General features: G+C 48.4%; 11 protein-coding genes across 11 annotated transcripts; 3 read left to right on the forward strand and 8 right to left on the reverse strand.

Moving 5' to 3' along the window:
* Positions 1-515: 515 nt before the first annotated feature.
* On the reverse strand, positions 516-2,474 carry LOZ57_003196 (uncharacterized protein; the record flags this gene model as incomplete). The annotated part of the gene is made up of 6 exons (XM_049252247.1): positions 516-859; positions 911-1,584; positions 1,646-1,679; positions 1,739-1,883; positions 1,936-2,193; positions 2,244-2,474. 6 exons carry the CDS (start codon positions 2,472-2,474, stop codon positions 516-518), a joined length of 1,686 nt encoding a protein of 561 aa, XP_049108751.1.
* Positions 2,475-2,815: 341 nt separating this feature from the next.
* Positions 2,816-4,132, reverse strand: MAP1 (Methionine aminopeptidase 1; the record flags this gene model as incomplete). The annotated part of the gene is made up of 3 exons (XM_049252248.1): positions 2,816-3,475; positions 3,532-3,842; positions 4,114-4,132. 3 exons carry the CDS (start codon positions 4,130-4,132, stop codon positions 2,816-2,818), a joined length of 990 nt encoding a protein of 329 aa, XP_049108752.1.
* Positions 4,133-4,428: 296 nt separating this feature from the next.
* On the forward strand, positions 4,429-6,388 carry BNA4 (kynurenine 3-monooxygenase, mitochondrial precursor; the record flags this gene model as incomplete). Its single annotated transcript, XM_049252249.1, has 3 exons — positions 4,429-4,549; positions 4,900-5,117; positions 5,180-6,388. The coding sequence occupies 3 exons, from the start codon at positions 4,429-4,431 to the stop codon at positions 6,386-6,388; spliced, it is 1,548 nt and encodes a 515-aa protein (XP_049108753.1).
* An 861-nt stretch (positions 6,389-7,249) lies between these two features.
* Positions 7,250-8,486, reverse strand: LOZ57_003199 (uncharacterized protein; the record flags this gene model as incomplete). The annotated part of the gene is made up of 2 exons (XM_049252250.1): positions 7,250-8,177; positions 8,239-8,486. 2 exons carry the CDS (start codon positions 8,484-8,486, stop codon positions 7,250-7,252), a joined length of 1,176 nt encoding a protein of 391 aa, XP_049108754.1.
* A 1,878-nt stretch (positions 8,487-10,364) lies between these two features.
* Positions 10,365-10,880, reverse strand: LOZ57_003200 (uncharacterized protein; the record flags this gene model as incomplete). The annotated part of the gene is made up of 1 exon (XM_049252251.1): positions 10,365-10,880. One exon carries the CDS (start codon positions 10,878-10,880, stop codon positions 10,365-10,367), a length of 516 nt encoding a protein of 171 aa, XP_049108755.1.
* Positions 10,881-11,558: 678 nt separating this feature from the next.
* Positions 11,559-13,294, forward strand: LOZ57_003201 (uncharacterized protein; the record flags this gene model as incomplete). The annotated part of the gene is made up of 3 exons (XM_049252252.1): positions 11,559-11,596; positions 11,653-11,819; positions 11,883-13,294. The coding sequence occupies 3 exons, from the start codon at positions 11,559-11,561 to the stop codon at positions 13,292-13,294; spliced, it is 1,617 nt and encodes a 538-aa protein (XP_049108756.1).
* An 830-nt stretch (positions 13,295-14,124) lies between these two features.
* LOZ57_003202 (uncharacterized protein) lies at positions 14,125-15,882 on the reverse strand (the record flags this gene model as incomplete). The annotated part of the gene is made up of 1 exon (XM_049252253.1): positions 14,125-15,882. One exon carries the CDS (start codon positions 15,880-15,882, stop codon positions 14,125-14,127), a length of 1,758 nt encoding a protein of 585 aa, XP_049108757.1.
* An 882-nt stretch (positions 15,883-16,764) lies between these two features.
* On the forward strand, positions 16,765-18,029 carry LYS12 (homoisocitrate dehydrogenase; the record flags this gene model as incomplete). Its single annotated transcript, XM_049252254.1, has 4 exons — positions 16,765-16,792; positions 16,857-16,897; positions 16,956-17,125; positions 17,189-18,029. 4 exons carry the CDS (start codon positions 16,765-16,767, stop codon positions 18,027-18,029), a joined length of 1,080 nt encoding a protein of 359 aa, XP_049108758.1.
* A 124-nt stretch (positions 18,030-18,153) lies between these two features.
* Positions 18,154-19,258, reverse strand: LOZ57_003204 (uncharacterized protein; the record flags this gene model as incomplete). The annotated part of the gene is made up of 3 exons (XM_049252255.1): positions 18,154-18,365; positions 18,418-19,029; positions 19,093-19,258. The coding sequence occupies 3 exons, from the start codon at positions 19,256-19,258 to the stop codon at positions 18,154-18,156; spliced, it is 990 nt and encodes a 329-aa protein (XP_049108759.1).
* Positions 19,259-19,862: 604 nt separating this feature from the next.
* On the reverse strand, positions 19,863-21,245 carry LOZ57_003205 (uncharacterized protein; the record flags this gene model as incomplete). Its single annotated transcript, XM_049252256.1, has 1 exon — positions 19,863-21,245. The coding sequence occupies one exon, from the start codon at positions 21,243-21,245 to the stop codon at positions 19,863-19,865; it is 1,383 nt and encodes a 460-aa protein (XP_049108760.1).
* Positions 21,246-22,552: 1,307 nt separating this feature from the next.
* LOZ57_003206 (uncharacterized protein) lies at positions 22,553-24,718 on the reverse strand (the record flags this gene model as incomplete). The annotated part of the gene is made up of 1 exon (XM_049252257.1): positions 22,553-24,718. One exon carries the CDS (start codon positions 24,716-24,718, stop codon positions 22,553-22,555), a length of 2,166 nt encoding a protein of 721 aa, XP_049108761.1.
* Positions 24,719-25,557: the final 839 nt, after the last annotated feature.

Below are 25,557 nucleotides of genomic sequence, written 5' to 3' on the forward strand. Positions count from 1 at the left end.
GGGACGGCGGCGAACTGCATTTTGACGCTGAAGACCAGTGTTACCAGAGGATGATGGATGATTCAAGTGTCGGCGGATTAATATAAATGCATATGCGGCGGCGAGCCCAGTAGCGATGTATAGCGCAGAGCGATAGCGACTCAGCGATATCGACGTTGACGAGCTACTTAAAGGCATCATCATGAGAATAAAAGTAGGATCTAAGGTTCACGGCGCTTCATGGTCACAATCGCCGACTGCCATGCAGGTGGCTTAGCTTAATCCTTATCTTCTTTAAAGGTGATATTGGTTTAGAGACGGCATATTGTTAATCCGCTCCGAATTTATATTTTTATTCAGCCCTACGTGTAACTACTAGGTTTGTCGGAAGACGATGGAAAAAAGTACGGAGTATGCATGCAACTTTAGGATGATCGTAGTCTATTGATTGTTTTAGATCTTTTGCTCTATGAGGTGCTATATATTGATTTGGGAAAACTTCTGATAACTTTTCTTTTATGTACTGTGGTTTTGATTTAACTGCTCAATTTCTGTTCACGAATGAAAGCCGAGCCAAGCACTGCAAAGCATGCGACAGCAGTCATGAAACCGAAGGAATTGTTGGTAGCATGTCCGTAGCATTCTCGTACAATTTGTTTGGTATTTGGGCTGAGGAATTTCAAATAATCAAGGCTCTGTCGCACACCATTGACAATCTGATCAATATCCTTGCTCTCACGAAGAGCGGACCGAAGGCCCGTCCGAAGGGTTTGCTGCACAATTCCTGAAGAGAGTGAGACACCTATCACAGAGCCTAGAGATCGGAATAAATAGGAGCACGCTGTAGCCACGGCGCGATCATCAGGGGATGCATTTGCAACTTCGACGGGTATTAGTGAAAATAAATCCCATCTTCAACCAGGAGGCGTACTTAGACCGATCAGAGTGGTTGTGACTCCTATCCCATTTCCAAAGCCACACATCATGGTTCCAATAATGATTGCATAGGTCTCATCAATGACTGGGCCTGAAGAAAGATAAACCACTATCAAGCCAGCCACCAATAAGGTGTATGCCCACACAGTCATCCAAAAGTATTTTCCAGTTTTCTTCATGATAGCCCCGGCAGATAATGATCCAGTAACGCCAGCTAGAATGGAGGGTAATAGTCTAAGGCCCGCCACTGTGGCAGAAACACCATCATGGGCCTGGAAAAACAGGGGAAGATAAAAAATAACGGAAAGCCAAGATCCAAAGCTGAAGAAATTAGCAAAATAGCAACCGAGTAAACTCCTATCAAAAATAATGTGGCCCGGAGCAAAAGGGTCAGATGCAACCCATATCTCAATGCAAATGAATATTGCAAATAGAAAAATCGATACGACTAGGGGCAAAATCGTTAGTGGAAGTGTCCACGACACATTCGTTCCACGGTCTAGGCCGAGCAAAAAGCTGAAAACGGCAAAGACGAGTACAGTAGCGCCTAGGAAGTCAATCCGTTTCAGCTTCTCTCGCCAATGTGATTCATCAATTGCCGGAAGTTGTAAGGTGAAGAACACTGCAACAAATGCTACGAGGCATATGGGACCCTGAGCTAGAAAGGCCCTAAAAAACCAAAAAATTAACGCTATACAAAACAGTTAATATTGATTTTTATAAGACTCACCAGCGCCAGCCTATAGAATCTGCCAATAGACCTCCTAGTATGTGTTAGAAATCAGATGAACGAGTAGGTAGGATATGCACACAAATGACGTACCCAAAGGGGCACCCAACCCAGACCCAGTCGCATATACAATGTTAATGATGCCTTGCCAGAGGCCACGATCTCGGAGAGGTGCGATATCACTTAGAAGTATGCTTACGACGGTAGTCATCCCTCCCCCTCCAATTCCTTGAAATATCTATACCATCATTTAGTGCTCAGAATACTCAGGTAAAAATGTACAGACGAACCCTTGCAGCAATCAATTCCTTGATATCCCTTGCAAGGCCACAGAAAATACAACCAAGCCCAAATACCGTGTAGCCAAATAGCAAGCACGGCTTGCGTCCGAATATATCGCTCAAGCGCCCATAGAGTGGCTGGAATGAGGTTAGGGACAGGAAATAGGAGGTAGCAACCCAATTAGTGAGGTTGAGGGCTTTCAAATCGCTTCCAATCTTGCTATAGCATGCGACAATAATAGTTTGATCAGCAGCCGAGAGAAAAACCTACAATCCCTCGGTCAGCGTATTCCGTAGCTAGAGAGGTCCATACAAACCCCAACTGATACGGCGGGAACGATATATTTCAGCCATTTTGTAGCATCCGGCATGCCTTCAAATTGCGCGGCTCTAGCGGTACCGGACTCATCCCCTTTCAGAGCCTCTTCATCTCTGCCATCGGCCCTACTCTCACTGGTGAATGAACCATGATCCAGAATTTCATCGTTGGCGGAACCGAGGAGTGGAGTAGTCTCAGACGAGGATGGATTCCCTCGAATGCCAGGCATGATTTTCTCTCGCCTCTTTGCCTGAAAACGTCACCTTGACCGACGCTGTAGTCCGTCAGCCGGTGAGAAAGCGGCCAATATTAATACGAGTCTAGGACCTCTCGTCAACATGCTTCGTCACGTGCAGAGGAGACTTCCCTGCTAGAAACAAATCTCTCAAAAGTGCAAATCTTATCAACTTGGTTACGAAGTTTAGTAGGCTCTATATCTACACGTCTACGTATAGCGCTGCGCGGATGGATAGGGGGCCGCTTTTGAGCGGAGATAATGCAAGATAAACTCCGGTGCAAACATCCCGCCGCAATGCAACCACAAGCCGATAGAAAACTGTAGGCGAAATATCATGCTTTAGCTTCCTCACTTCCAGAAGGCATCGGAACTGGGCCTCCTGGCGAATCCGGCAGTCTTGCCGTAAGAATCTCAACGCCGGTCTCCGTCACCAGCAGCGTATGCTCAAACTGCGCTGATTTTTTCCCGTCCACTGTTACACTCGTCCAGTTATCTGGCCACGTCTTATCTCTATAGGTTCCCAGATTAATCATAGGTTCAATTGTAAAGCACATCCCTGGCTTCGCCGATCCAACGGCTTTACTCTTCGCGTAATGTGGAATCGTCGGGGTTGTGTGGAACAACTGGTTAACACCGTGACCGCAGTAAGTCCTCACAACGCTGCAATTCCGACTCTTCGCATGTTTCTCGATTATATTCCCTGGCTCGCGGAATAGCATCCCCGGCTTCACGTTTTCGATGGACTTGTCGAGACACTCTCTGGCTGTCTCGACTACGCGAACCGTCTCGGGATCTGCTAGTGCAGAATCACCAACATAGTACGTCTCATTAAGATCCGCATGGAAACCACCATGGTACAGAGAAATGTCGATGTTTATAATGTCTCCGTCCTCAAGGGGGCGCTGATCTGGAATACCGTGGCATATGACTTCGTTGACGGACGTACATACCGATTTTGGAAAGTTCATATAATTTAAGGGCGATGGGTAACCCTAAGCATGTCATTAGCTTTAAAATGAAGTAGTGTTCCTGCATCATATGTGCTCACATTCCGCTCGACGGATGCTTGATAGACGGCTTTATCGATGTGGTCGGTGGTCACTCCAGGTTTTATTTCACGAGCCGCAATATCCAATACTTCTCGTGCCAGGCGGCAAACTTTTCTCATTCCTTCCTGCTCCTTTTCGGTAAGAATTCTAATATTATGTCGGCCAAATATTTTCTGTTCGGAGCGCGGAATTCCGTCGGTAGCATAATCAGGTTGAACGATATGTGAGGGAACTTTATTCTGAGGCGATAAAGGGTATACAGGTCGAAGCTTGCCAGTATAAGGAAAGGTGGGAAAAGGATCGTAAGTAGCTAGCAGAAGTCAGATAAGAGCGCCTTACGGATAGAGTAGGAGAAATCACATTTAGATTTATGGATCGCTTTATGTCCGGCCTACCTGGATATCAGCTTTGTCTAGGAGTACGATGGGCGGCCTCAGCACCTTGTGAGACTGTATGGAAGCGTACCCAGCTACGCTTAAAGCAAGCTTGAGAGCAGAAAAAACTCTCGATGCCAATACTCAGGCATGTCGGACAACGCAACGTTCCTGCGGCATTGCCGCAATCCGTCCCCCTGCACCTACTCGCGTCCAGGACTTCCATGTTTTCGGGTGCGGCTGTTAAACAAGATAGCATATGAAGATATGAGATCAAAGCTTTCTTTAGGGCGAGAAGCCTCTGCTCCGACGTCGATCGCTTGTGGTTCGAAATACTTCACAGCGGAAGCCAAGGAAAAAGAATGTGACTGCTAAGCGCGGAGCCGGTAGTTAAAGCTCCTTTTATTGGCTAACATTGGCGCGCGGCTCTACTACGGCTATTTCACTTTTCCCCCGAATAAGAATGCCCCGCCGGAAATTTTTAACTCTACGATTGTCAAGCAAAAAGACAGTTTGCACGAGATGCCCGGAAGTCCCAAGCAGCGTAAAGTCGTTATTGTGGGTGCAGGACCAGTCGGGTCACTCGCGGCACTCTATGCTGCCGCGCGAGGTGATCATGTTGAGCTTTATGAACTTCGCGGAGGTATGTCACGCGACTGGAGTACTTTCGCCGTTTCTTGGTGATATTCCCCTGTATGATTGGCATTATTTTCATGGAATCCCTGTGGCCAGATACTGGCAGCCATAATTGCTTTGGATTTCTTTTTATCTACTTTTGTCGTTTGAGTCCTTGGCTGCATCACAAGCAGATCTGCAACAACTTTTGCCTGGTCAGGATTGCAACACCCATTTATCAGGAAATTCTTCATACTCCGTACATCCCGGATATATTGTTTTCATTGTTTGATATGTCTGCTCGTGCTGCTACTAAATCCCGACTATGACGTGCATTTCCTGAGAAGTTGTCGAGCAAATATTCATGATTGTTGGTAGATCTTCGCGATCCTTCGACTGTTCCTCTAAATTTTACAAAGTCGATCAATCTGGCAATCTCTGAACGTGGAATCCATTCCATGAAATCCAGCAACCGCCCAGAGTTTGTCCAACAGATTCTCCATGAAGCCATTCCGATGCATGGGCGTATGATTCACGGCCGTGCAAAGAACGGATCGCTCTGGGAGGATGCGCAGGCGTATGATATTCACGGTCGAGTCAGTAACGTCTGAGATCTCCTGTGAACCTATAGAAACATATTTGCTTATTTGTGTGATAGCACATAAATGCGATAGACCGTGGGACTTTGAACACAATTCTCTTGAATGAGCTTGAGAAAACGCCCAATGTCAAGGTCTTTTTTAACCATAAGTTAACAGGAGCCGACTTCAAAACTAACAAGGCGTGGTTCGAGCGGAGGAATCCAGATGATACCGTGGGAACATTTAAGGCTGACTCCAATCAGGATGACAGGTCTATTAATGTGACCAGGGCTCCGGAGCTTGAGGTTCCATTTGATTTCTTGATCGGAGCAGACGGCGCTCATTCCGCCACAAGATTCCATCTGATGAAATTTACCCGCATGGACTATCAGCAAGAATACGTCGATACTCTATGGTGCGAATTTCAAATCAAGGCATCCGACAACAATGATTTTCGTATCTCTCCGAATCACTTACACATCTGGCCCGGCCGTGAATTCATGTTTATCGCTTTGCCATCACCAGATAGATCATTTACCTGTACGCTCTTTGCACCGTCAGCTCAATACGCAGCATTGCAGAAATCTCCGGAAAACCTTCAACAGTTCTTCAACACACATTTTCCAGGCGTCTCGCCAGAACTCATCTCCCTGGATTCTCTTACAGAACAGTTTATGAATAATCCACACCTACCGCTGATTAGCATCAAGTGCTCGCCACATCATTTCAACTCGAGCGTCGTCATCTTAGGTGACGCTTCCCACGCCGTACTTCCATTTTACGGCCAGGGACTAAACGCAGGGCTTGAGGACGTCCGTATCCTCTTTGAGCTTCTTGATGAATACGGTGTGTATTCCCCTGAGTGCATGAACAATCCCACTCGTATAAAGGAAGCGCGTGAAGCAGCCTTAAACGCATATACCCGTCAACGCGTCCCCGATGCCCATGCAATCAACGATTTATCTCGGCGCAATTACATCGAGATGCGGTGGGGGGTAAAATCCTCCACCTATCTAATCCGCAAAGCAATAGAGGAAGCCCTCTATAGATATGCGCCGGGTCTTGGTTGGTCCACGCAATACGCTCGCGTTAGTTTTGGCAACCAGCGCTATTCTGAGGTAGAAAGAGCCACAACTCGCCAAAGCCAGGTACTTCTCCGGGCTCTTGCTCTCCTATTTTTCTCTGCTGTTGGTTTGGTTGGGCTTTGGATGTGGAGATGGCGCCGTCTAAGGTCTTTAGCAGCGTCCCTCATTCATGAGGGGCTCCGAATGCTCAAAAGAAATTAGAGAGGAAGCAGGCTGGAGCGCCAGCATGGCTTCAAAGTAAATATTAACATACATTCATGAACGTCAAGAAATTGTTGCATTGATCTTTCTTCTTTTTTGCTTCTCCAAATCTTGAAGATTGTGAAAAGGATATAAAATGTATGCGGGTTCAAAAGTATATAAGGTAATGTGCTAGAGGTCGTCTTGGTTCAGCACTCGTGACCCCATCCGATTGAGTTTGGCTAAATAAATTGCATCACGCAGGGTATATTATAGAAGGATGAAAAAACAAATATCGGAGCCAAATCTGCCAGTAAAACCAACAAACATTAGAAATAAAGGGGTATATAGATATCATCCGTGACCGCTTGAAAAGGACACATGCTATTTATGACCCACGGGATTGATTAAACACCAGAAAAATACCCAAACGTAACACATATACCCCATGGTAAAATCAGGCAAGACGTAAACAAGAAAACCAACATGACAAAGCAAAAAGTCTGGGTGATGACAAAGTAGAGAATTAACAAAGCCAGGGCCATAGAGCATACTCATTCCGAAATGGGGCAGTATTGGAAGGTCCCAAAAATAGAGAGAGAAAACATGTTCCAAGGGTATTGATTTCCGGGATGGAGTATGGATCCTTTGCCAAAGTATTATGTATCGGCCAAATCATTTCACTACCACTCGGCGCTGTGTCCGCTGGCTCTCATATTTGGAAAGGTCCAGGCACCTCTGGGGATTGCACTCGCGGCCGAATCTCACCTATATATAAGCGAAATTTGAGAACAAAGCCGTGAATTTCTGTCTCCAAGACAGGGAAGAACAGCCCATCGAGAAAAGTCAAGTACTGCGTGACAATAACCGCAGGTTCTTTTCCTAGTGGGCGTTATCAAAAGCAAAACTCTTTCGCTGGATCCGCCGCTCATGGATATATTGCTCTGTCCGGACATATAACCAATCAAAATGTTCCATAGCAGGGGCATCCTTGAGGATTTTAGCAACCTGAGTTCCCGCGGATATAAATTGAAGAATGTTGCGATCATCTTTGAGAGAGCGACTCTGGTTCTTTGCCACATGGCGCGTCTCCAGTGCATTTTCTAGCACGGTTACAAACTGCTTGATTTGGCCATTATATAGCACTCTGGCTGGGATGCGGCGTTTGGTAGCAAGCCTTTTAAGGAGGTACACCCATTCGGTCCATTCGCGGTCTTGTGGTCCTCTAACATGCTTTTTATCCGCTTCCACAGGGATTGGAAACTGGTATTTGGCAACAAAATCGAATGCACACTTGGACAAACGATCATTAACTTCACTGAGAATTTGGTCTTGTTCTTGTACATCCAAAGTGGTGGGCAAAGTGGGAAGGTCATCTTCTTGGGTTTCCACGTTCAACGTAGATGGCATGTCTAGCAGCTGGGTCGGTCCATCAAATTCATCCCGATTCCCTGGGCGGCGTTGGGAGTGATATCGCGCGGTACTTCGTACACTATCTGTGTTCCGGCGCTTCAACCGTTCTGGGAATAAACTTGCTTCTTCTGGAAGAATTTTGGGGACATGATTGTCATTTGAGTTAGGAACGGGCATTTCCCAGCTACCATTACTCGGGACTTGCTTCAATTGTCCCCCGATAGGTCGTGATATAGGTTCAGGTGGTGGGAAAGAATATTGATCATATGATAAAGGAGACAGGGATGTCCTGCTATTGGCATAGACGTTCCAGGATTCAGGTAAATCGTGACGTTCAGAAAATGGGGCGGTTCCCGCTGGCTTCTGGGAATATTGGTCTTTCTGTGGGGACGATATCCTGGGTTGTTAATACAGCCTCAGCGTCATATACGATGGAATAGCTTCGAGAACAATTATACCTGTTATTGTATGCTCTCGCGATTTCAGCCGTAGCCCAAGGCGTAGGTATCCCATTTTCTCTGCCTATTCCTGGGCTTGTTTTTCTTTCGTGAGCAACGTTTAGACGGGATATAGAAAGAGAAGTTGGTGAAAACTGAACCGACCTTCGTGATGAGAATAGATTTGGATCACAGTGTGCTGGAATAAAAGAGGCATCTTTAACGTCGCCATGCCTCCCAAATGGAGCGAAATTTGCTTGGTAAGTCATATTCAAATGCTGCAACAATGGAGGCATCGAAAAAACACTGGTGTAAAACCGTTTGAAGGATAAGGGCGGGGGAGGGGGTATAAAATGTATGCTTTTCAAAATACGCGCTCTTGGTATAGGCCAGAAACCCTGCGTATGGGCAACGACTTTGGGTCCCAATAGAGTAGGCAGCAAGGTGGATTAGTGTGGGGTGGGGTGGAACAGAACGGTCTGTAACGTCAAAGAAGCGTAAAAGCGATGGAGAAAAACGGAGCTATGGAGCGAGAAGATCCTCAACAGTACGGAGTTTGGGAGCGCAAATTGGCGATATTGTACGGCCAACCCAGAGATTCGCAGCTTGCCGGCTTCTTGGCTCGAAGGATATGGCGCGTGATGGGCGGTAAGGCAGGCTTCAACGATCAGTGGTAAAAACAAAACATATTCTTCAGAAAGCAGGAAACCCTTGCTATGTACGAAGAGTACCAAGAATAAAAACCACTCTAACAAGCGTGGGCTCAGAGCTGGCAGCAGGAAACACTGCGGGCATCAGAGGCCACCGTGGGCCACCGGATGGGCATGGCCAAAAGGATTGCAAGGAAACCAAGATTTGGGCAGCAATGGCAAACGTAGACTTCTTCTCCAGAATCTTATACTACTCGAAGCCAGGCTGTTATTAGTGCCGCCTGCAGGAACTTTGTCATCCCTGTAGGATCCCGCTCCGAGTGGCTCGGCTCGACGAGCAAGATCTTAAGGGCTCCTGTCAAATTAAAGGCTCGGGGGCGAGGCGGTGAGGATCTAAGAGGTGTACGTAGATATCCTGGATCGTCTTCCGTGGTCCCAGGCCACGGAAACCCACAGCTCTCGTGCGGGCAGGGTTGGTGCAGTTCAGTGGATAGAGTTCGCGTGCTGTTTCATTGACCGCAAAGAGGGCGATTCGGGCAGCGGTCCTGATGGGAGCTGAAACTCCAATGAGAGGCGGATTCCGGCCAAACGCCGAGTGAGGGTCGGTTGGGCAATTGGGCAGCGACGCGCCGGCGATGTTCACGCCCAACAGGCAACACGAAAAGCCAGACGGACGGCACCAGCGGGAGTGCCGGCAGGACATCGAGGGCGCTCAGACGGCGGCCCATTGTGTAGGGCCGAGGCGGCTTCGTGGGATGGGCAGGCCGCGGCGGCTTGGATGGCGACGGAGTGCGGTGGTGCGCAACGAAACGCGGTGGGTCATAGGATGCGGTAGTCCATGTAACGAGATCCCTTGTGGGACGGCTCCGCAGCGCGTTACATGCGGCTGGACGGCTGCTCCAGGGTTGGTTACGGCGTGAAACGGAATCGCGATCGTGATGGGCGTGGAACGGACGGGCAGCGGGCGTGATGATGATGGGCTGGGGAGAAGAGACGTGAAGTGCCGCAGTCCGGCCGCCTGGGTGTGATTGCAATCGTGCGTTCCAGCCTGCAGGCCTCAACCTCACGCGGCGAAGGATCCGGCCCCGCGACGCAGCCGTACATAAGAAAGATGGCTGCCCCTTCCCCCAGCAGACTGGGTCTGGAAGAATCAGCCCAAGGAATGTGAGATGTCTTTGCGCTGCTCTGCTTGACCTCGATCCCTGGACATCGCGTATGTAGATCCTCGAAATATGGGATGATTCTGGGTCGCCAACCCATGCTATCCCAGTATCAAATCGCCGAAAATCCCCCAGATGAAGACCGGGCTCTACTCCGTACACAATCTACCCTATTATTGTCCGGAGCGTGAAAGAAAAAAGGAATATTTTCTGGTCAAACTCGTCTTTAATATACATGATTTGCCGGCCGGACGGGGGCGCATTCTGCCATTCGAGCAGCAATCCAAAAACCTCAAGCCAGAAACTCCATAGACGATGCAACAGCACAAAGCGCCAATCATACCACTCTACACAGTGCCATTCCCCCAATGTCCCGTTCCACACACTGTCGAGCCTCCAAGATTCCCCCAGATGTTTTAAGAAATATACACTCGCCAGGCGACCGTAAGCCATAGACAGTATTGCTCTGATCTCCCCTAACAATCTTCCGCAGAGCGGGAACATCCAGAGTGATCCGCTTTGTTGGCTTGCTAATGAGCGACATTTTGGAGATGACCGGTTCGCTTTGCCAGTATTTTAGCCCAAGCCATAATCGCCGCGATGCAACGTTTTCTCTTGTGACAAGCTCCACCTCTTGCAGCGTTGGGCTGAGTGCAGAGGGCACACCCAAAAGAAAATGTGGCTCTGGGGGTTGTGGCCCTCCTAGGACAACGGACGACACGAATCCGGCATCGAGGAGCGCAAGGAGTAGGGACTGGTGTAGTTTTGTGTTCAGCACGGAAGTTAATCCTAATCGGGCTTTGGAAGCATTCGAAATGTGAGAGCAAACATTGGCAAGGTGGACGAGGGACATTTTGGCTGTCTTGAAAGAGAAAGGAGGCCCGCGTGGGCGACTTGCTTGATATTCTTTGACGCACTGCGTAGTGGCGGTCAGCAAAAAGGACTGTAGTAAACGTCAGCCACCAGTGGATATGGCTGCCAAAATTTCGCAGAAGCTGGCCTATAGCACGTACCTAGCAGCAGCGGCCCATTGGCCTTTTAAACAAGAGCGACAGTGCGGTGGCTCGATGGCTTTTTGTTCTCTTGCTTCCGTTGCGGACTCAAGAATCGCAAAAATCGTCCGGATAAAATATTATTCCGAAACATGAGCTGGTATTGGCCTTTCACCCTGATGGCTTCTTATTCGCTTATTAATGGAACGATCGGTAATAAACGGTAAGGACTAAAGAAGGCCAGGCAAAGTGACCAATCAAATTAGCACAATAATGAAACACCTGGCCAATAAGGTTCCAAAACGCCCTCTTCCGCTAAGCGCCCGTCTTGGCGCCGACGGGCGATTCGCTGACGCACGTCACCTCCAAGCTGCCCTGGCAGTCGTTCTGAATATTAGGCGCGGGGCTGCCCTGCTGGCCTCAGCGGAGGGCAAAAGCTGGCGTTGTTGCCTTTCGAAGTGCTGCCGAGTTTGCAGACTACTTTTGCTTCCTTATAGCTCAATCTTTCTGGTGTGACTTGTTAGTTCCTGCTGGCTGGAATGCCGCCTCTCCCAGGAGAAGAACGTTTATTGACAGTGTGAGTGCGCCTACCATTACCCATGAAGCTCTGCCAGACCGCTAATTGTCTTTCAGGTTCGCCGATGTCCACTATTATTTCTCTCCTCCATCTCCAAGACCTCTGCTTCATCGATTTGACAAAGGTTCCTACCTTTACGTGTACCACGATGCCACTCAGAACACCGCCAGGGTCGAAATAGCAAATAATCCTGGCTTTCCAGAGCAGGATGCTTTCGCCGGCTGTACGTCATCTTCTCAAAAGTCTTCTTACTAAGTTGATATAATATTTATACTTTCCTTTGTAGCCTTGGGCACCGCTCTGCTGCGAAACTCGGACAAATTTCCTACGTTGTTTACTCTAACTGTAAATACCCAACGTCAGAGCACTTCGACCGAGTCCCCTAGCAATGAATGGTCGTTGCCGAGTGGTCATCCTCAGGACCACAGTGGCGCTCTGCATAGACTCCACACCTTGGACATATACTTCTGGACGCTGGAGGATGCAAGACTTTTCCTCTCTACAGCACAGCAGATTCTATCGCCGTCTCAAGTGGATATTATCGCAGCACAGCCTCCAGCACATACATCACCTGTCAGCACAGTGGTTCAACAATTAGAGAATGTTGCCATATCAGATCCTGGGTATCAGAATAGCTACCAAGGCAGGGGAACAACGGATCCGATGACTTTACCTCCACCTCCCCCATCCAGCGCCCCCCCTACCCATTCCACGATGCCTCTGACTCCTCCTGCTACTCAACCTCAAGCGGCACCGGTGGCCGTGTTGGGGAAAACTGTACAGCAACCTCAAACCAAACACCAGGAGCAGCAAGCTGAAAACTATACTCCACTCGCTTATAATCCCGCTGCGCCAGCTGCGCCAGAGCCAATTCAACATCGAGAGAAAACGCCCCCGCCAGCAGATGGTGCAACGGGCAATGGGCTGGCGGCAGTGGCTGCGAGGGACCAAGCTGCATACGCTGCTGCCCCGCACCCCTTTGGTTTCTCCGGACCTCCACAAGGGGGTCACAGTCAGGTCCAGGATTATAGGCATGCTCACGAAAGACAGTCGCCATACGTTTCACCGCCACTTACTGCAGGTTTAATTGCACCTACTGCGATTTCTCCACCTCCTTCGCAAGGCGGCAGTCGATCATTTGCGCCTCCTCCTTCTGCGCCTCCCCCCACTGCCCAAACCGGAGTATTAGGCTACACACCACAGCCTCCGCCCAAAGAACCAATTCCTGGCGTCTATCGACAACAAACCTTTGGAGCACCTCCCACCCCTGACACCTACAACCAAAACCAGAAACAGATCCAACAGCAAGCTACTCCCAACTATGGACAACCACCCCAACAACTTCCACCAGGGAGTCCATACGGCCAACAACAGCAGTATAGTCCCCAGACCCAGGCTCAAACTCAGGCTTTGCAACAGCAGCAGCAGCAGCAGCAGCAGCCGCCGCCACCGCCACCGCCACCGATCGGAGGTTATTCTGATTATTCGTACAAGCAGCCGCAAGCAGCGCCTACTAACGTGTATGATATCCACAACCAGGTGTACAGACCGACAGAAAACGAGCATAGACACCACCAGCGACGGGGCTCTGGAAGTTTTACTCCCACTGACAAAAAGACGGGAAAAATCACGGAAAATGCAATTCGCGTTGAGAAGGGAGTGAATCGATTCCTCAAGAAGTTGGAGAAGAAATTGTGAAGAATCTACCTTGATATCAAGACTCCTTCGCACTTGTTGTATGTATTGCAGCTTTAGGTCCCTCTTTTTCATATTTATTGCCTATATATTCGTCAATTTTGAAGCGATTTCAGCCCTGTTAGCACAAATAGCGTATATATAGCCGAACAAATTTTGTATTGGAAGTAAGCTCTCTCTGTCTGTTGATCAGGACATATTGCACTATCATCCACCATGAACGGTAGGCGCCGTAACAATATATTGCAAATTAGCTTAGATTGGAATTTGGTGCTATCAATAATCGAAACGAGAACCACAAATAACATCAAAAAGCGAATTTGAATCCAAAGAGCTCTGGAATAGAAGACGAAGTGTGGAAGAACATCAAGCTTCTAAAGCTAAGAAGAGAAGATGTGATGCCGCATATGTTTGATATCGGCGGATTGAAATGTAAAAAAAGACTTCCAGAGGAGTTTTGTGGTCAATGTCTTTGCTTATATGAAATGTAATAACCACCGTAGAAGAATGAAAGAAGAAAGTAAAAATGCTCCATCTCCGTTCTGCTAATGAGTAAAATGAAACCAAACAGCCAGAAAAATGAGTCCACAAAATACTCCACCAATCGAATAATTTCGAAACAAAACAGAAGGTCTCCAGAAATATATGTTCAAGATTCGGAAGCTGTCTAATCGGCATCCTGGGGGAGAAGAAGAAGAAGAAGAAAAAGAAGAAGAGAGATGGTCACTGCTACAAGTATTCTGGAATTCACAAATAGTATATTTTTTTTAAATTCAACAGGTGACAAAATCATGTCAAAGTCAGACAAGAACTTCACTGGAGATAGACTAGGCCTAAGCTTCGACAACTTTCGGCTCTTGGACCTCAGCTTCTTCAACAGCAGCAGGCTTGAGCTCTTGAGGCTTAGCAGGCTCGTCAGGCTTATCGACAATAGCTTGGTTTTCCGCCGGTTTAAGTTCCTGTGGCACCTCCATGGGAGGTTCCTGAGGTTCCGTGGTGTCCGTTTGATTTTCCGGTTCTTGGGCCTTCAGTACTTCTTCTTTTTCTTCTTCTATAGGTAGCACGGGCGTTTGAGTTGGAAGAGGCTCAACATTCTTCTCCTCGACTTCCGGTTCCTGGATAGGATGTGGCTCCTCCTTTGGTGTTTCTTCTACAGAAGTATCTTGTGTGATCGGGATCTCGGCTTCAGAAGACTTCGCTTTTGGCGGGTGATCTAGGTCGACAATGTCTTGTTCTGTTGATTTCCGCGGCGGCCGGGATGTTTTCTTTGCTCTTGGTGGGCTACGAGTTTCGACCTTATCATGCACCTTGCTTGCTGAGCTGGCAGTCGGCCTCATCATTCTTGCCAGGAAAGAATCATCCGGCGCACGTGCATTGACATTACTTGTCCGGGATTTGGGTCTATCATGCGCCGTACTAGATTGCGGTGCCAGCGAGGCGCGAGATGGCTGTTGATGCACGGCCTTTGCTGGCCCGGTTGGCTTAGGCCCCGCTGCGCCTCGGTCCGGTCGTAATGATGAGGCCTTGCGGGCTGGCTTGGTTGCGTTTGCGTCATTTCGACTAGATGGGCGCGATGACGGATTGCTGGTCTTCGCAGCCGACGATGTAGTTGGTGCTGTCATTGAAGTCGGTAGCCGGATAGGGCGTGTTGGAGACTTTGGGCGGGATTTGTGTTGGTCAGGAGAAGTGTTCTTCGACCCAGGCCTGGACCCGTTTTCTCGAGCAGGGGCAGCATGTCTTGTTTGAGCCGCAGGGCTTAGGGCTGATCGGGCTGATCGTTTGGGGCTATTAACTCGAGCACTGGACATATGCAAGCCTCTGGCAACGGCAGGGCTATTGGCATGACCAGATCTAAGCTGTGAGTCAGGAGTCATTGGTAGTTTCGGGGTCTGTGGAGCTGGTGTTCTTGGGCTCCTCAAAGTGGAGTCATTAGCGGTGCGATTGAGGTCTTTTGCAATCATGATATTGGCTGGCCGAGAGGAGGCGACCTTGGGCTGCGATACAGCAGGTTTCTTTGGTGGTATGTTTTCTTTGGGAGGAGGGCTTTTCTTGGTTTCCGGCACCATGACTTTCTTTGGTTCAGGTACAACCGAACCCAGTGTCCGCGGAGGAGAACCGTTCATTGGAACCGGAGTCGGGGGCTTCGAGTCTTCAAATGGCGAGCCTTTCAAAATAGCGCCCAGTCCTTGTAAGACCTCGTTTGGGGCGTCGGTTACCGTGGTCGTTGAATCGGCAGGGCGATCTTTATCGGGCGTCGACGCCGCCTGTTTGCTGGGCAACGTGTGAGCTGGCACAGTGGCAGTTAAGGGCGAAGCACGGTCAATCAGCCCTCCGAACTCGTGGATGCCAGTAGGTTTTGTATTCACAGGAGAATCGCCAGTGTCTGTCTTCCTTAGCCACCCAAGCGGTGATCCCGCACTGCCGTTGCGCTCGACAGGAATAAAACTTGCGCGCACCTTCGAAAGTGGACGGGTGCCCGAGCCATCCGCACCAATTGGCGAGCGGCCACGGGAAGGGGGAGATTCCGAGATGTTGCTTTCGAATTTGGCCAACAGGCTGCGGACACCTGTCTGTGCCGGCTTGTCCGACATCGTCTCGCTGGTGTGATGCTATAGGGGGGGCGCGAGCATAGAGGAACGAGGACAAAAAGGGCGAGGGCGGGTACGGTGGCCTTTTGCCCGCTCGGCGACGGATGAAAGAATGGCAACGGATTCACGAAGGACGTAGGAGATTATGAAACCGCCAAAGGAGCCGAAGCGACGTGGTCTGTGAGCGGGTTGCCAGGGAGCATGGAGCGTGCAGCGATGGGCGTGATGCAGGCGGGCCAGCAGCAGAACGAGCGTGCAACGGCTGCAACGGCAGAGACGGCGGCTGCCAAGCTGCAGCGTGTATAAACAAACGCCGCAAAGGGTCAGCGAGGAGGTCTCGGGCCAGATTGGAAGAAAACCTGAGGAGCGCCGATATTTATGCGGAGGAGAGAGTGTTTTAGGGGATCAACTTGGCGGGTAAATTAGCCCAGACCACAAAAGGGGCTCCGGATCTCCACGATGCTCGACAGCCGCATGGAAACTCTCTTTGTCTGAGGCCGCCGGCCGGCTCATGTAACGATCGATGAATCACAATATTCGCTGGGTTGTTTTGCCTGGCTGGCGTTTATAGTGGACGCCCTGAAGTAGCGATATCTACAATTATTCTGTATTTATGTCAACTAAAAAAGGGTGATGGAAAAGCAATTCGTCTACGGAGTACTCTCTCCGCACGTCTCCAGCAGCACAGTCTCTCCCTGTGCCTCCAGAGACCCGGCCATCGCGTCTTCCACTCGTATTTCCTTCAAGCTCACCATCGTCTCGCGAATCTCAACAGCTCTCGGAACAACCTTTTGCCGCTCCGCCGATCATTCCCGCCGACATCGCACGAAGAGTAACGACAAGCAGAATTGCAGACAATCGCCGTTACAGCGATCAGATCCGGCCATGGCAGCTTCAAGAACTCTCAGGATAGGTCAATTGGCTCTCTTCATCCCCCAGGCGATAACCCTTGGCGTGGCTGACAACTTAAACCCCAGGTCTCATTCCCGGTGATGGTATTGGCAGAGAGGTGATTCCAGTAAGCGATTACAGAGCTTTCCAAGAGCCCATTGATTGGTGGTTAAGTCTCGATTTAGGCTGGTCGTCGGCTGCTGGAAGCTCTCCCAGCTTCGCTTGGTCTTAAATTTTCCTTCGTTGATTTGGATGCTGGCTTCGAAACCTTCAAGCGCACTAAGACCGCATTACCCGACAAAACGGTGGAAACGCTGAAGAAGGAATGCGATGGTGCGCTTTTCGGAGCTGTTAGGTAAATAATCAGAGTAACCGAAGCATCGTTGCGTTGTTTCTTCACTGACTCGTACCTGGGCAGCTCCCCGACCTCCAAAGTAGCTGGATACTCCTCCCCCATCGTTGCTCTTCGCAAGCGTCTAGATCTCTATGCAAATGTTCGACCGGTGAAGACCACACCGGGTGCCAATATTCCTGCGCCAATTGACCTTGTGATTGTCCGTGAAAACACAGAGGACCTCTACGTCAAGGACGAAAAGACATTTGAGACTCCCGAGGGCAGGGTAGCAGAAGCTATCAAGAGAATATCCGAACGTGCTTCCTCTCGCATTGCTACTATTGCCGGTGAGATTGCGCTTCGCCGACAGGGTATTCGCCAAGAAGGCCAGGCGGCCCCCCGTGTAGGCCCCATGGTCACAATTACCCACAAGAGTAACGTGCTTAGCCAGACCGATGGACTATTCCGTGAAGCTGCACGGAAGGCATTAGCTCAGGAGAAGTTCTCCAGTATCGACATTGAAGAGCAAATCGTCGACTCTATGGTGTACAAGCTCTTCCGCCAGCCATCGTACTACGATGTGATTGTTGCACCCAACTTGTACGGAGACATTCTCTCTGATGGGGCTGCTGCTCTTGTCGGCAGCTTGGGCCTAGTCCCCAGTGCCAATGTTGGCGATGGGTTTGCCATCGGCGAGCCCTGCCATGGTAGCGCTCCTGACATCGAAGGCAAGGGCATTGCCAATCCCATTGCGACGCTTCGCAGTGCAGGACTCATGCTAGAGTTTCTGGGCGAACCGAAGGCGGCAGCGAAGATTTATGCTGCTGTTGATGCAAACCTGGATGAGGGGGAATATTTGTCCCCAGATTTGGGTGGGAAAGCGACCACGGAACAAGTCCTTGAGGACGTTCTCAGACGCCTTTAAAAATCCACACAATACCAATAGAGGATGATATCAAGCGCAATGTACACTAGAGTGTAAAAAATGATACCAAATACTTTGGAATTGATTTTTTAAATAGAAATACTGATATATTAAAATTTTTCAACTAGTCTACCTCAGATTCCTCTATCTGTTGCTCCTCGCTCTCCCTTTCCCCATCTTCAACGCCTTCAAAGTCATTGAGTAATAATGTGAAGAGCACTACGAAGTATATGTCTCCTGAATTTTTATTTTTCAACACATAGCGCAATTGATGATTCTTCTTGTCAATATATTTCGCAATATTAATACTAAACCCGGGGAGTCGAAGCGAGAAATCTTTTAGGAACATCAGCATCGATCTTTCAATGCAGAAAGGGGTAAGACATACCACTGAAACCTAGATATGGATTTCCAAAATCAGCTTTATATAACCGTCCGGCTTCAAATTCAAAAGCATGGCGGCGTTTTTCATCTAAAAAATATTTTTTCCGAGAGCTGGCGTCGTCGGGTATATTAAGGTTGTCCCGTATTTCTCTTCCAGTGCCTTCGCCTCCTTCTTGGACGACTTCATCATGGAGTTCTACCACAGATACCGAGCTCGCTTTGCTGCCAGCACAACTATGGCTTCGTGAGTCGCCTTCCTTCTCGTCTATCAATATTGAACCTGCCGTAGATGATCCCGATCTCGAAACCACCCCCTCTCGTTCACATATTCTAAAATAGTTCCAGCTTGATAAAGCTGCCCCATATAAATACGGCAGATCGCCGTAAGGGTCCCCTTCTAGCCCAGGGTCGATAATCCATTTGACCAGCTTCAAAGCATAATTGGTTCCCGGCGGTAGTCGGTCGCGGATGGGGTGGTCGAAGTCGTTTCCAAACACGAGTTCAGAGCCCGGGATAGTACGTTTCGGAAGAAAGGCAATAGAAATGGAGTACTGATCATATTTATGATCTGGGTGTGAAAAATATTCACATGTACGAGGAGCAGAGGGCGGCAGTCCTAAGCATAAATGCACTCAGTAAGTAAACCAAGAGTAAAAGGATCTAAAGGAGCTGCACCAACCGCAGAAATCTTGTATTCTCACACATAGCTTGATTAAAGAATACTCGGTCTCGATAGTAAGTGTCTCATCAGCGTTTACTGGAACTATTCGGTGTGTCTTTGTGTCATATGCAGGGCCTGCAGTAACTTGTAGTGTGTAGCGCTTGGAGGGATCCTGATGAGCCATTGTTTTATAATTTTGATGAATTTGTATTAATCAGGTAAGAAATTGAGAAGGAGATAAAAAAAATTACATATGAAATACTAATGTGGGGAGAATGCAGGCTGCTGCATGACTGGGGCCCTTTTAAAGGCACCGAAACCATAGAGGTTTCACTTCGCATCACCCGTTGCTTATATCTGCCAGGTCCGGGGTAGGTCAAAGCTCTCAGTTTCAGAAGGCTCCAGGGGCAACCAGTGTTCCTTGAAATGAGCATGGCGCTTCTCAGTGAAACTGGAGAGTTCGTTGAGAGAAAATGCGGCTCATAAGCCGTCCCTGATGACGTCAGCGGGTCCTTCCGAACATAGCAAGGATATACCCGGTCAAGTCGCCGCTTTTGGGGAACTACATCATTTTATCGACGGTTCGCTCTCTCTGTGTGTACGGAGTATGTAAAAGCATAACTGACAGCTAGACTGGGGGTATTTTCCTCTAAACAACACGAACCCTTTACATCCCTTAAAGCGTTCTATTACATGCAGGGCCCACGCAGTATCCTCGTGCTGCGGGCCATCATACATATGTAACCTGACAAGCCCGCATCAAACAAAGGAGACCATGCCTTCAAATGTTATTTCATCATTTTTGAAACAAGCTCTTTCGTGAACCTCCAAAGCAGAGCCGAGTTATGGGCGTGGAAGGCAGCTCCTGTATAGTAGGTGCTATGTCGGCCTTGTAGAGCGTATAGTTTCTTGTAGAATCCTGTCTCAATCGCTCCCCTGGGCACTGTGGCACCAAATGGAGAATGGTTGGACCAAGCTACGAATTCAGGGCTTTTGGAGCCTTTGGCTTGAAACAGTTTGAGTTTATTAATCATTTCAGTCTTCACATCCTCCTCACGTAGTGTATGAGGGCTGCCAGCTTTGACATCGTATACATCAGGAATGATAGTGGGAGTAATCCAGTAGATATCCGGCAGCTCAGGGAGACCGTATGGGTAATTCGGGTTATAGTTGATCATGCTGTCAAACTTAGGAAAGCCAGGAATCTTGATCAAGGACGTATAGTACGCGGTGTAATTGAACTGCCCGAAAATTGACTTCTCCTCGCGATCCAAATTAAGCTCCGCGAGGTTGGACACACTTGGTGGGATCGTGACAAGAAGCTTTTTGGCTCGTATAATCTTTCGTCCTGAAAGCGTCTTAACGAAAACCGTGACATGATCACTACGACGATCAACATACTGCACCTGGGATTGAAGCAAGACATCCGACTTGATAATTTCAAAAGCTTTGTCGTAAACTTCATGGTTATCGCCACTGCTGGGGATCAAATAGCCGTTTTGTATATCATTAAGGACGACGAGATCGAGTGTTTTCATAATGCTGAGGGTGGGTCGTTCAAGGATATTGCCGAACCCTTGAAGATAAATGTTGACGATCTCAAGCGCATCACCCATATCATACTTTTTCACAAATTCGCCAAATGGTAAAACCAAGTCCTCAGGAACAGGGTCGGGAAGGAAATAACCTCCTCCTAGTTCCGGATATTTCGCAGTTTGGAGGGCATAAGTAGTTACTGCCTTTGTTATGTTTGGGCCTCTGTGATCTTTGTAGACATTTCCAGTCCTAAAATCAGCGTATAGCTTGGATGTCGGGTCTCCTAAGAAGGTCTTTTTATGTGGAATCTTCAATCTCCCGAAGAAATCAGTGGTGACATTCAGGTTTGAAAAGACCATAACCCCAAAGTTGATAACCTTTTTGGTGATGGGGTCAATGTATCTGTCAGTATGTCCTCCAAGTATATCTTTCTTCTCTATGAGTATCGAGGATTTTCCCATGTCTTTAAGCTGAACTGCAGCATACGTGCCCGATGCCCCACCTCCAATAATGCAGACATCACGAGCAATCACTTCGTCAACTTCATCGTCATACCGACGTCCAGAAAACGAGGCAGCGGCTGCGAGGAAGCAAGTTGTAGCAACGCTCAAAAATTGCAGAATAGAAGGAGTCATTTTCTAAAAGCCCGAATATATAAAAAGAATCAACTATTAGGTTGTGGCTTTCGAGATATATATATGGGGTGAAAAATAGGCCTCTATATATCTTGGGAAGGTGTTTGAAAGAGGTAGGAACCGATACAACATATATATATGGACATAGCGTAGTCGAAATTGGCGGGGAAAAAAGGTCGTGTTTTGATCATACGCCTTGGGGGCAAATTCCAAGTCCGGTTAATGCTATGCTGATGATTCCATAGGTCTATTATGATGCAGGCTTGCGTTAGCGAGTGCCCCGAGTCATTGCTGCGCTGCTGCATGGTTTGCAAGCTCTGGATGATGCTCCAAATGAACACGAGGATAGGAGCGGGAAGAGAGGGATTCGATCAAGGGCCATGTGACACATACAACTGCACATATGCAGCTTAATAAGGGTTATCTATCAGCGTTGCACAGAAGGAATTGAGAATGAATTCCGAGTTCATCAAGCGGTAACATAGCAACAGCTGGCAGGCGCATAAGCCTCATGCATGATACACGTCTAATTCTTGCGGAGGATTGCACCCGGCGTCCGGCTCGATTTGCAGCTCGTAAAACATGTGTGTTGAAAGCATCTGGGCTTTCAGAATAGCCGGACGGGGAGAGCTGCAGGATTTCATGCAAGCAGGAGTGCCCGCTGGTCTTGCTCTGGCAGCATTCAACTGGCCTGTTAGATCATGGTTTTTCGTGCCAGTGCCCCATTCCTTTCTAGGATATCCAATTGTGAGATGATGCTATCTTAGTGTAGTTATATATGGTAAGGTATGAGGGAGGATAGGCGATTTGTACACTGGCCTGCGAATTAACACTAACTAGTCACTTCGTACTCCACCTCGTTTGAGAAAATATGTGGATGTCCAGTGTTTTAGTCATATTTCTGATTGGCAGATGTACTGTGCAATCCCTGATACAATATGAAGCAAGTCATAGTCGAGGTTTACTCCGTAGCGATGTGAGAGTCGCCTCTTGACTTGTAGGACAGACCGAAGATCAGTCTGGCCTTGTTATCATCCAAGCCTCATTCGTGTGCAAACAAGTCGGTTGTTCACCCAGAAACCTAGAACGGGCCGGCGACAGTTTGCCGGTCCGTCCAGTTGTATATATGCCAAATTCCGAAAAGAGATGTAGAAGGATCAGTTGTGGCCAAACATCTCAGAGTAGATCCACCAAGAAATGTTCACAGATACATAGCTAGGAGATTAAAAAGAAGGTTCGACGACAAAGGAAATAGATTTGATGAGGCACAATATATCCCATCTCCCAACTGCGCGTTTCCCATCATATTATCCTTGTTCCTCCTCCAGTGGGCTACTAATGACTCTTCTCCTTTTCCTCCCCCTTTCTATCTCTACATTTTTGAATCGAGTTACCGTTGCTGGCGTAATTGGCTCACTTCCAATAGCAAAGCTATGCGTTTCTGGAGGCGAAGCCTTCTCCAGAAGATCCACTTTCCTTTGCCATTCCTCAAAGGCCTCGACAGTCTCTTTCGCTCTATCTTGCGCTGTGCGGATAGCGTCTCGCGAAAAGAGCTGTTCAAAATCCGCTAGCCGTCTCTGTAAGACAAGCTTCTGGTCTTCTAATCTTTCGGTTTCGATTCTGGTATTATTGAGAGAGGTTGAAACCGAGGAAAGGCGGACATTCAACAGCCCAATCTCCTTTTCATGTCCATTGAATTGTTCGGTATTCTTTTGTTTGAGTGCAGTTACAACGACATCATGTTCACTTTCCAGTTTCTCCATTCGAAGCCTGAGACTTGAGATTTCGGAATTACACCGCTGCAGAGATGCCTGCATCTTCTGTCGGAGAGAGTATTCATTGGCTAAATTACGCTCCAGGCTTGCAATTCTGGCTTTGGACAACTCATTTTTTTCGTCCAATTTATTATTCGCTGTCTCGAGAATGTCCACTTGATTCCTCGAAGCAGCAATCTCATCTTCTAATTGCGAGTTCAATTTCTCTAGCATCCTGACATCCTCTCGGTAGCACTCCAAGGTATCTAAAAGTCGGCTCTTATCAGTTGCAAGGTGTTGGATCTCTTTTTCGAGCTTCTGGAGTTTTATTCGCGCGTTGAGCATATCTTCTGCAATTGTTTCGGTGTACTTTTGAAGATTTTCATTCCTTTTCGATGTTTCATCATACCGGAGTAGCGCAGCGTCAAATTGTCGACGCAGCGCCACCTCACGTTCTTGGTACCCTGTTACTTGACTCTGTGCCCTTTTTAGATCTGCTGCAAATCGGCCGATACGTTCCACCATAGCGTCGATCGTTGTACTCCAGTTTGACAAGTTCGCATTTGCAGTCTCACCTGGTACAGCTCTTTCAAGCTCTAGTCGCGCATGCCGAAAGCGCGAGCCAATGTTGGCGATAACTTCCATGGCGTGAACGCCATCGAAGCCGTGGCTGGAGAGTGCATTCTGAACAGTCTCAACTGTTTGAGCCGCTTCGGCCGCGCGGGTGGTGGCCTCCCGCAGGCTGGCAAGAATCTGCACTGCCAGGTCTGGCGGCGGAGTGGAAAGGGCTGTGTCGGTGTCATTCGGTTTACCATTTTGTTTTCGAGGCTTGCAAATTCCCTGCCACTCATGAAAGAGCCTCTTTTTCTCTGCTTTCCTCTGTTCAAGGTCTTCTTTCAAAGACCGGACTTCTCCTCGACAGCTATGGAATGATACTTGCGTTCCAGCATCTGTGAAAACAGGAGGACCATGTATCAATTTATCCATACATTCAGCGTCAGTGAGCCCTTCATTGAAACCCACTTCCATGTCATCTCCTCCAATACTTGAAGGCAGATCAGAGTCTTCACCAGATATATCGGGTGTGTCATAATGAGGAGTTCGTCCGCTTCTGAGTACATTCAACTCATCCCTTAGTCTTTGCATCTCCTCATCCTTTTCTTTCTCAATCCTTTTGCGAACTCTTCTTGTCTCCTCAATTCTATTCATCTCCTCACTGAACCCTGCGCGACCGATACGCCGTTTCGTCCTGGAATCGAGGATATCGCTAAAAGGGATATAGTGGTAGGAATGCGTTGTTTGTTTCGAAGGGGATGGTTCAAAGCCCAGCTTCCGCTTGGTCTTGGTCTTAGGGTGGGGAGTCGTATAATGGCGCTGGTTGTCTTGCGTCTTTCCGCTTAACCTTTCGTCGTAGTTTGGTCTAATTGGACTAGAAACGACAATTCTCGTGCGCGAGATATGGGGCGTTAAGCCAGTTGACGAGCTTGGATAGTCATTGTCGAGTTCCGTGCCGGGCTCTAGACGTCGCAATCGTTTTGAAGTCCGAGATCCGGGGGTTCGCGGAGTACGTTCCGTGGCAGAGCCTCTCATCGTCGGTTTAGCCTGGTGTTCAAGTCGGGAAAGAAACAAACGATATGTAGAGAGTATTTTCGGCCTAGAGACTGTCCAGTCGCTGGCGAAGGGAGTCAGCGACCTATCTAAATCTGGAAAGTTGAGCATTTTCAATGCTATAGCAAATGGGGTTGTTGAATATGGGATGAGAGGAGCTTTTTCTGCCCGATACTGCGTGATGAACTTTTGGCAGCCATGAAATATATATGGTGAGCATACCTCAGAGTAACTTGTTATTTTAAAATCCTGTTGGTGTTTGAGACTGAAACGCTTTCTTACACTGCCCTGGAATTCCCTCCTCTGGGAGTAATAAGCCACCCAACGACAAACACGCACTCCGTATACCGATATAGACAGAACAGGAAGACAAATAGATATCTTTTTTCTGTTCTCAAAAAACTCGAAATAGTTGTCGACAGGGCTCACAGCCACAGGGAACACAAGCCCGTGAACGCCAAAGTCTCACGCGTCTTCTATTTTATAAAATGTCGTTTGGTTTGAGCAAGTGCAGGTCTTTGGTGTCGGCTCGCGTCCTCATATGTTTGTTCCTCATTGGTCCCCAGGCAGCGACTACAGGACAAGATCGCGTCCTTGACGCGCCAGCTGAACTTACACTTGATTGGATGACTTCGGACCCACTCGGACCCAAACCATAATGCCAGATCAAGCTAGCCAGCATTCATCCCGGTGTTCAACGGGCCGAGGAATCAGGTTTCCCAAAGCCAAATAAATGTCAACAGACAAAGTATGAGTCCGGCTCAATAATATTAATGGACATCTACGGAGTACGGAGTGCTCGTAACCAGTTGGGCGTTCAGGCTGCGCATGTGGCTGATGAGTCAGCTGTACGGAGTACAAACTATGCGTGGTTGCCTACGGAGTACTTCGTACGGAGTACAATATTGGAGTATTATAGAATTCGGCCTCGCCCTGTCGAGCAGCGAGTC

Source organism: Ophidiomyces ophidiicola (genome assembly GCF_022830035.1).
Source record: "Ophidiomyces ophidiicola strain CBS 122913 chromosome Unknown scaffold_10, whole genome shotgun sequence".
NCBI classification, from domain to species: domain Eukaryota; kingdom Fungi; phylum Ascomycota; class Eurotiomycetes; order Onygenales; family Onygenaceae; genus Ophidiomyces; species Ophidiomyces ophidiicola.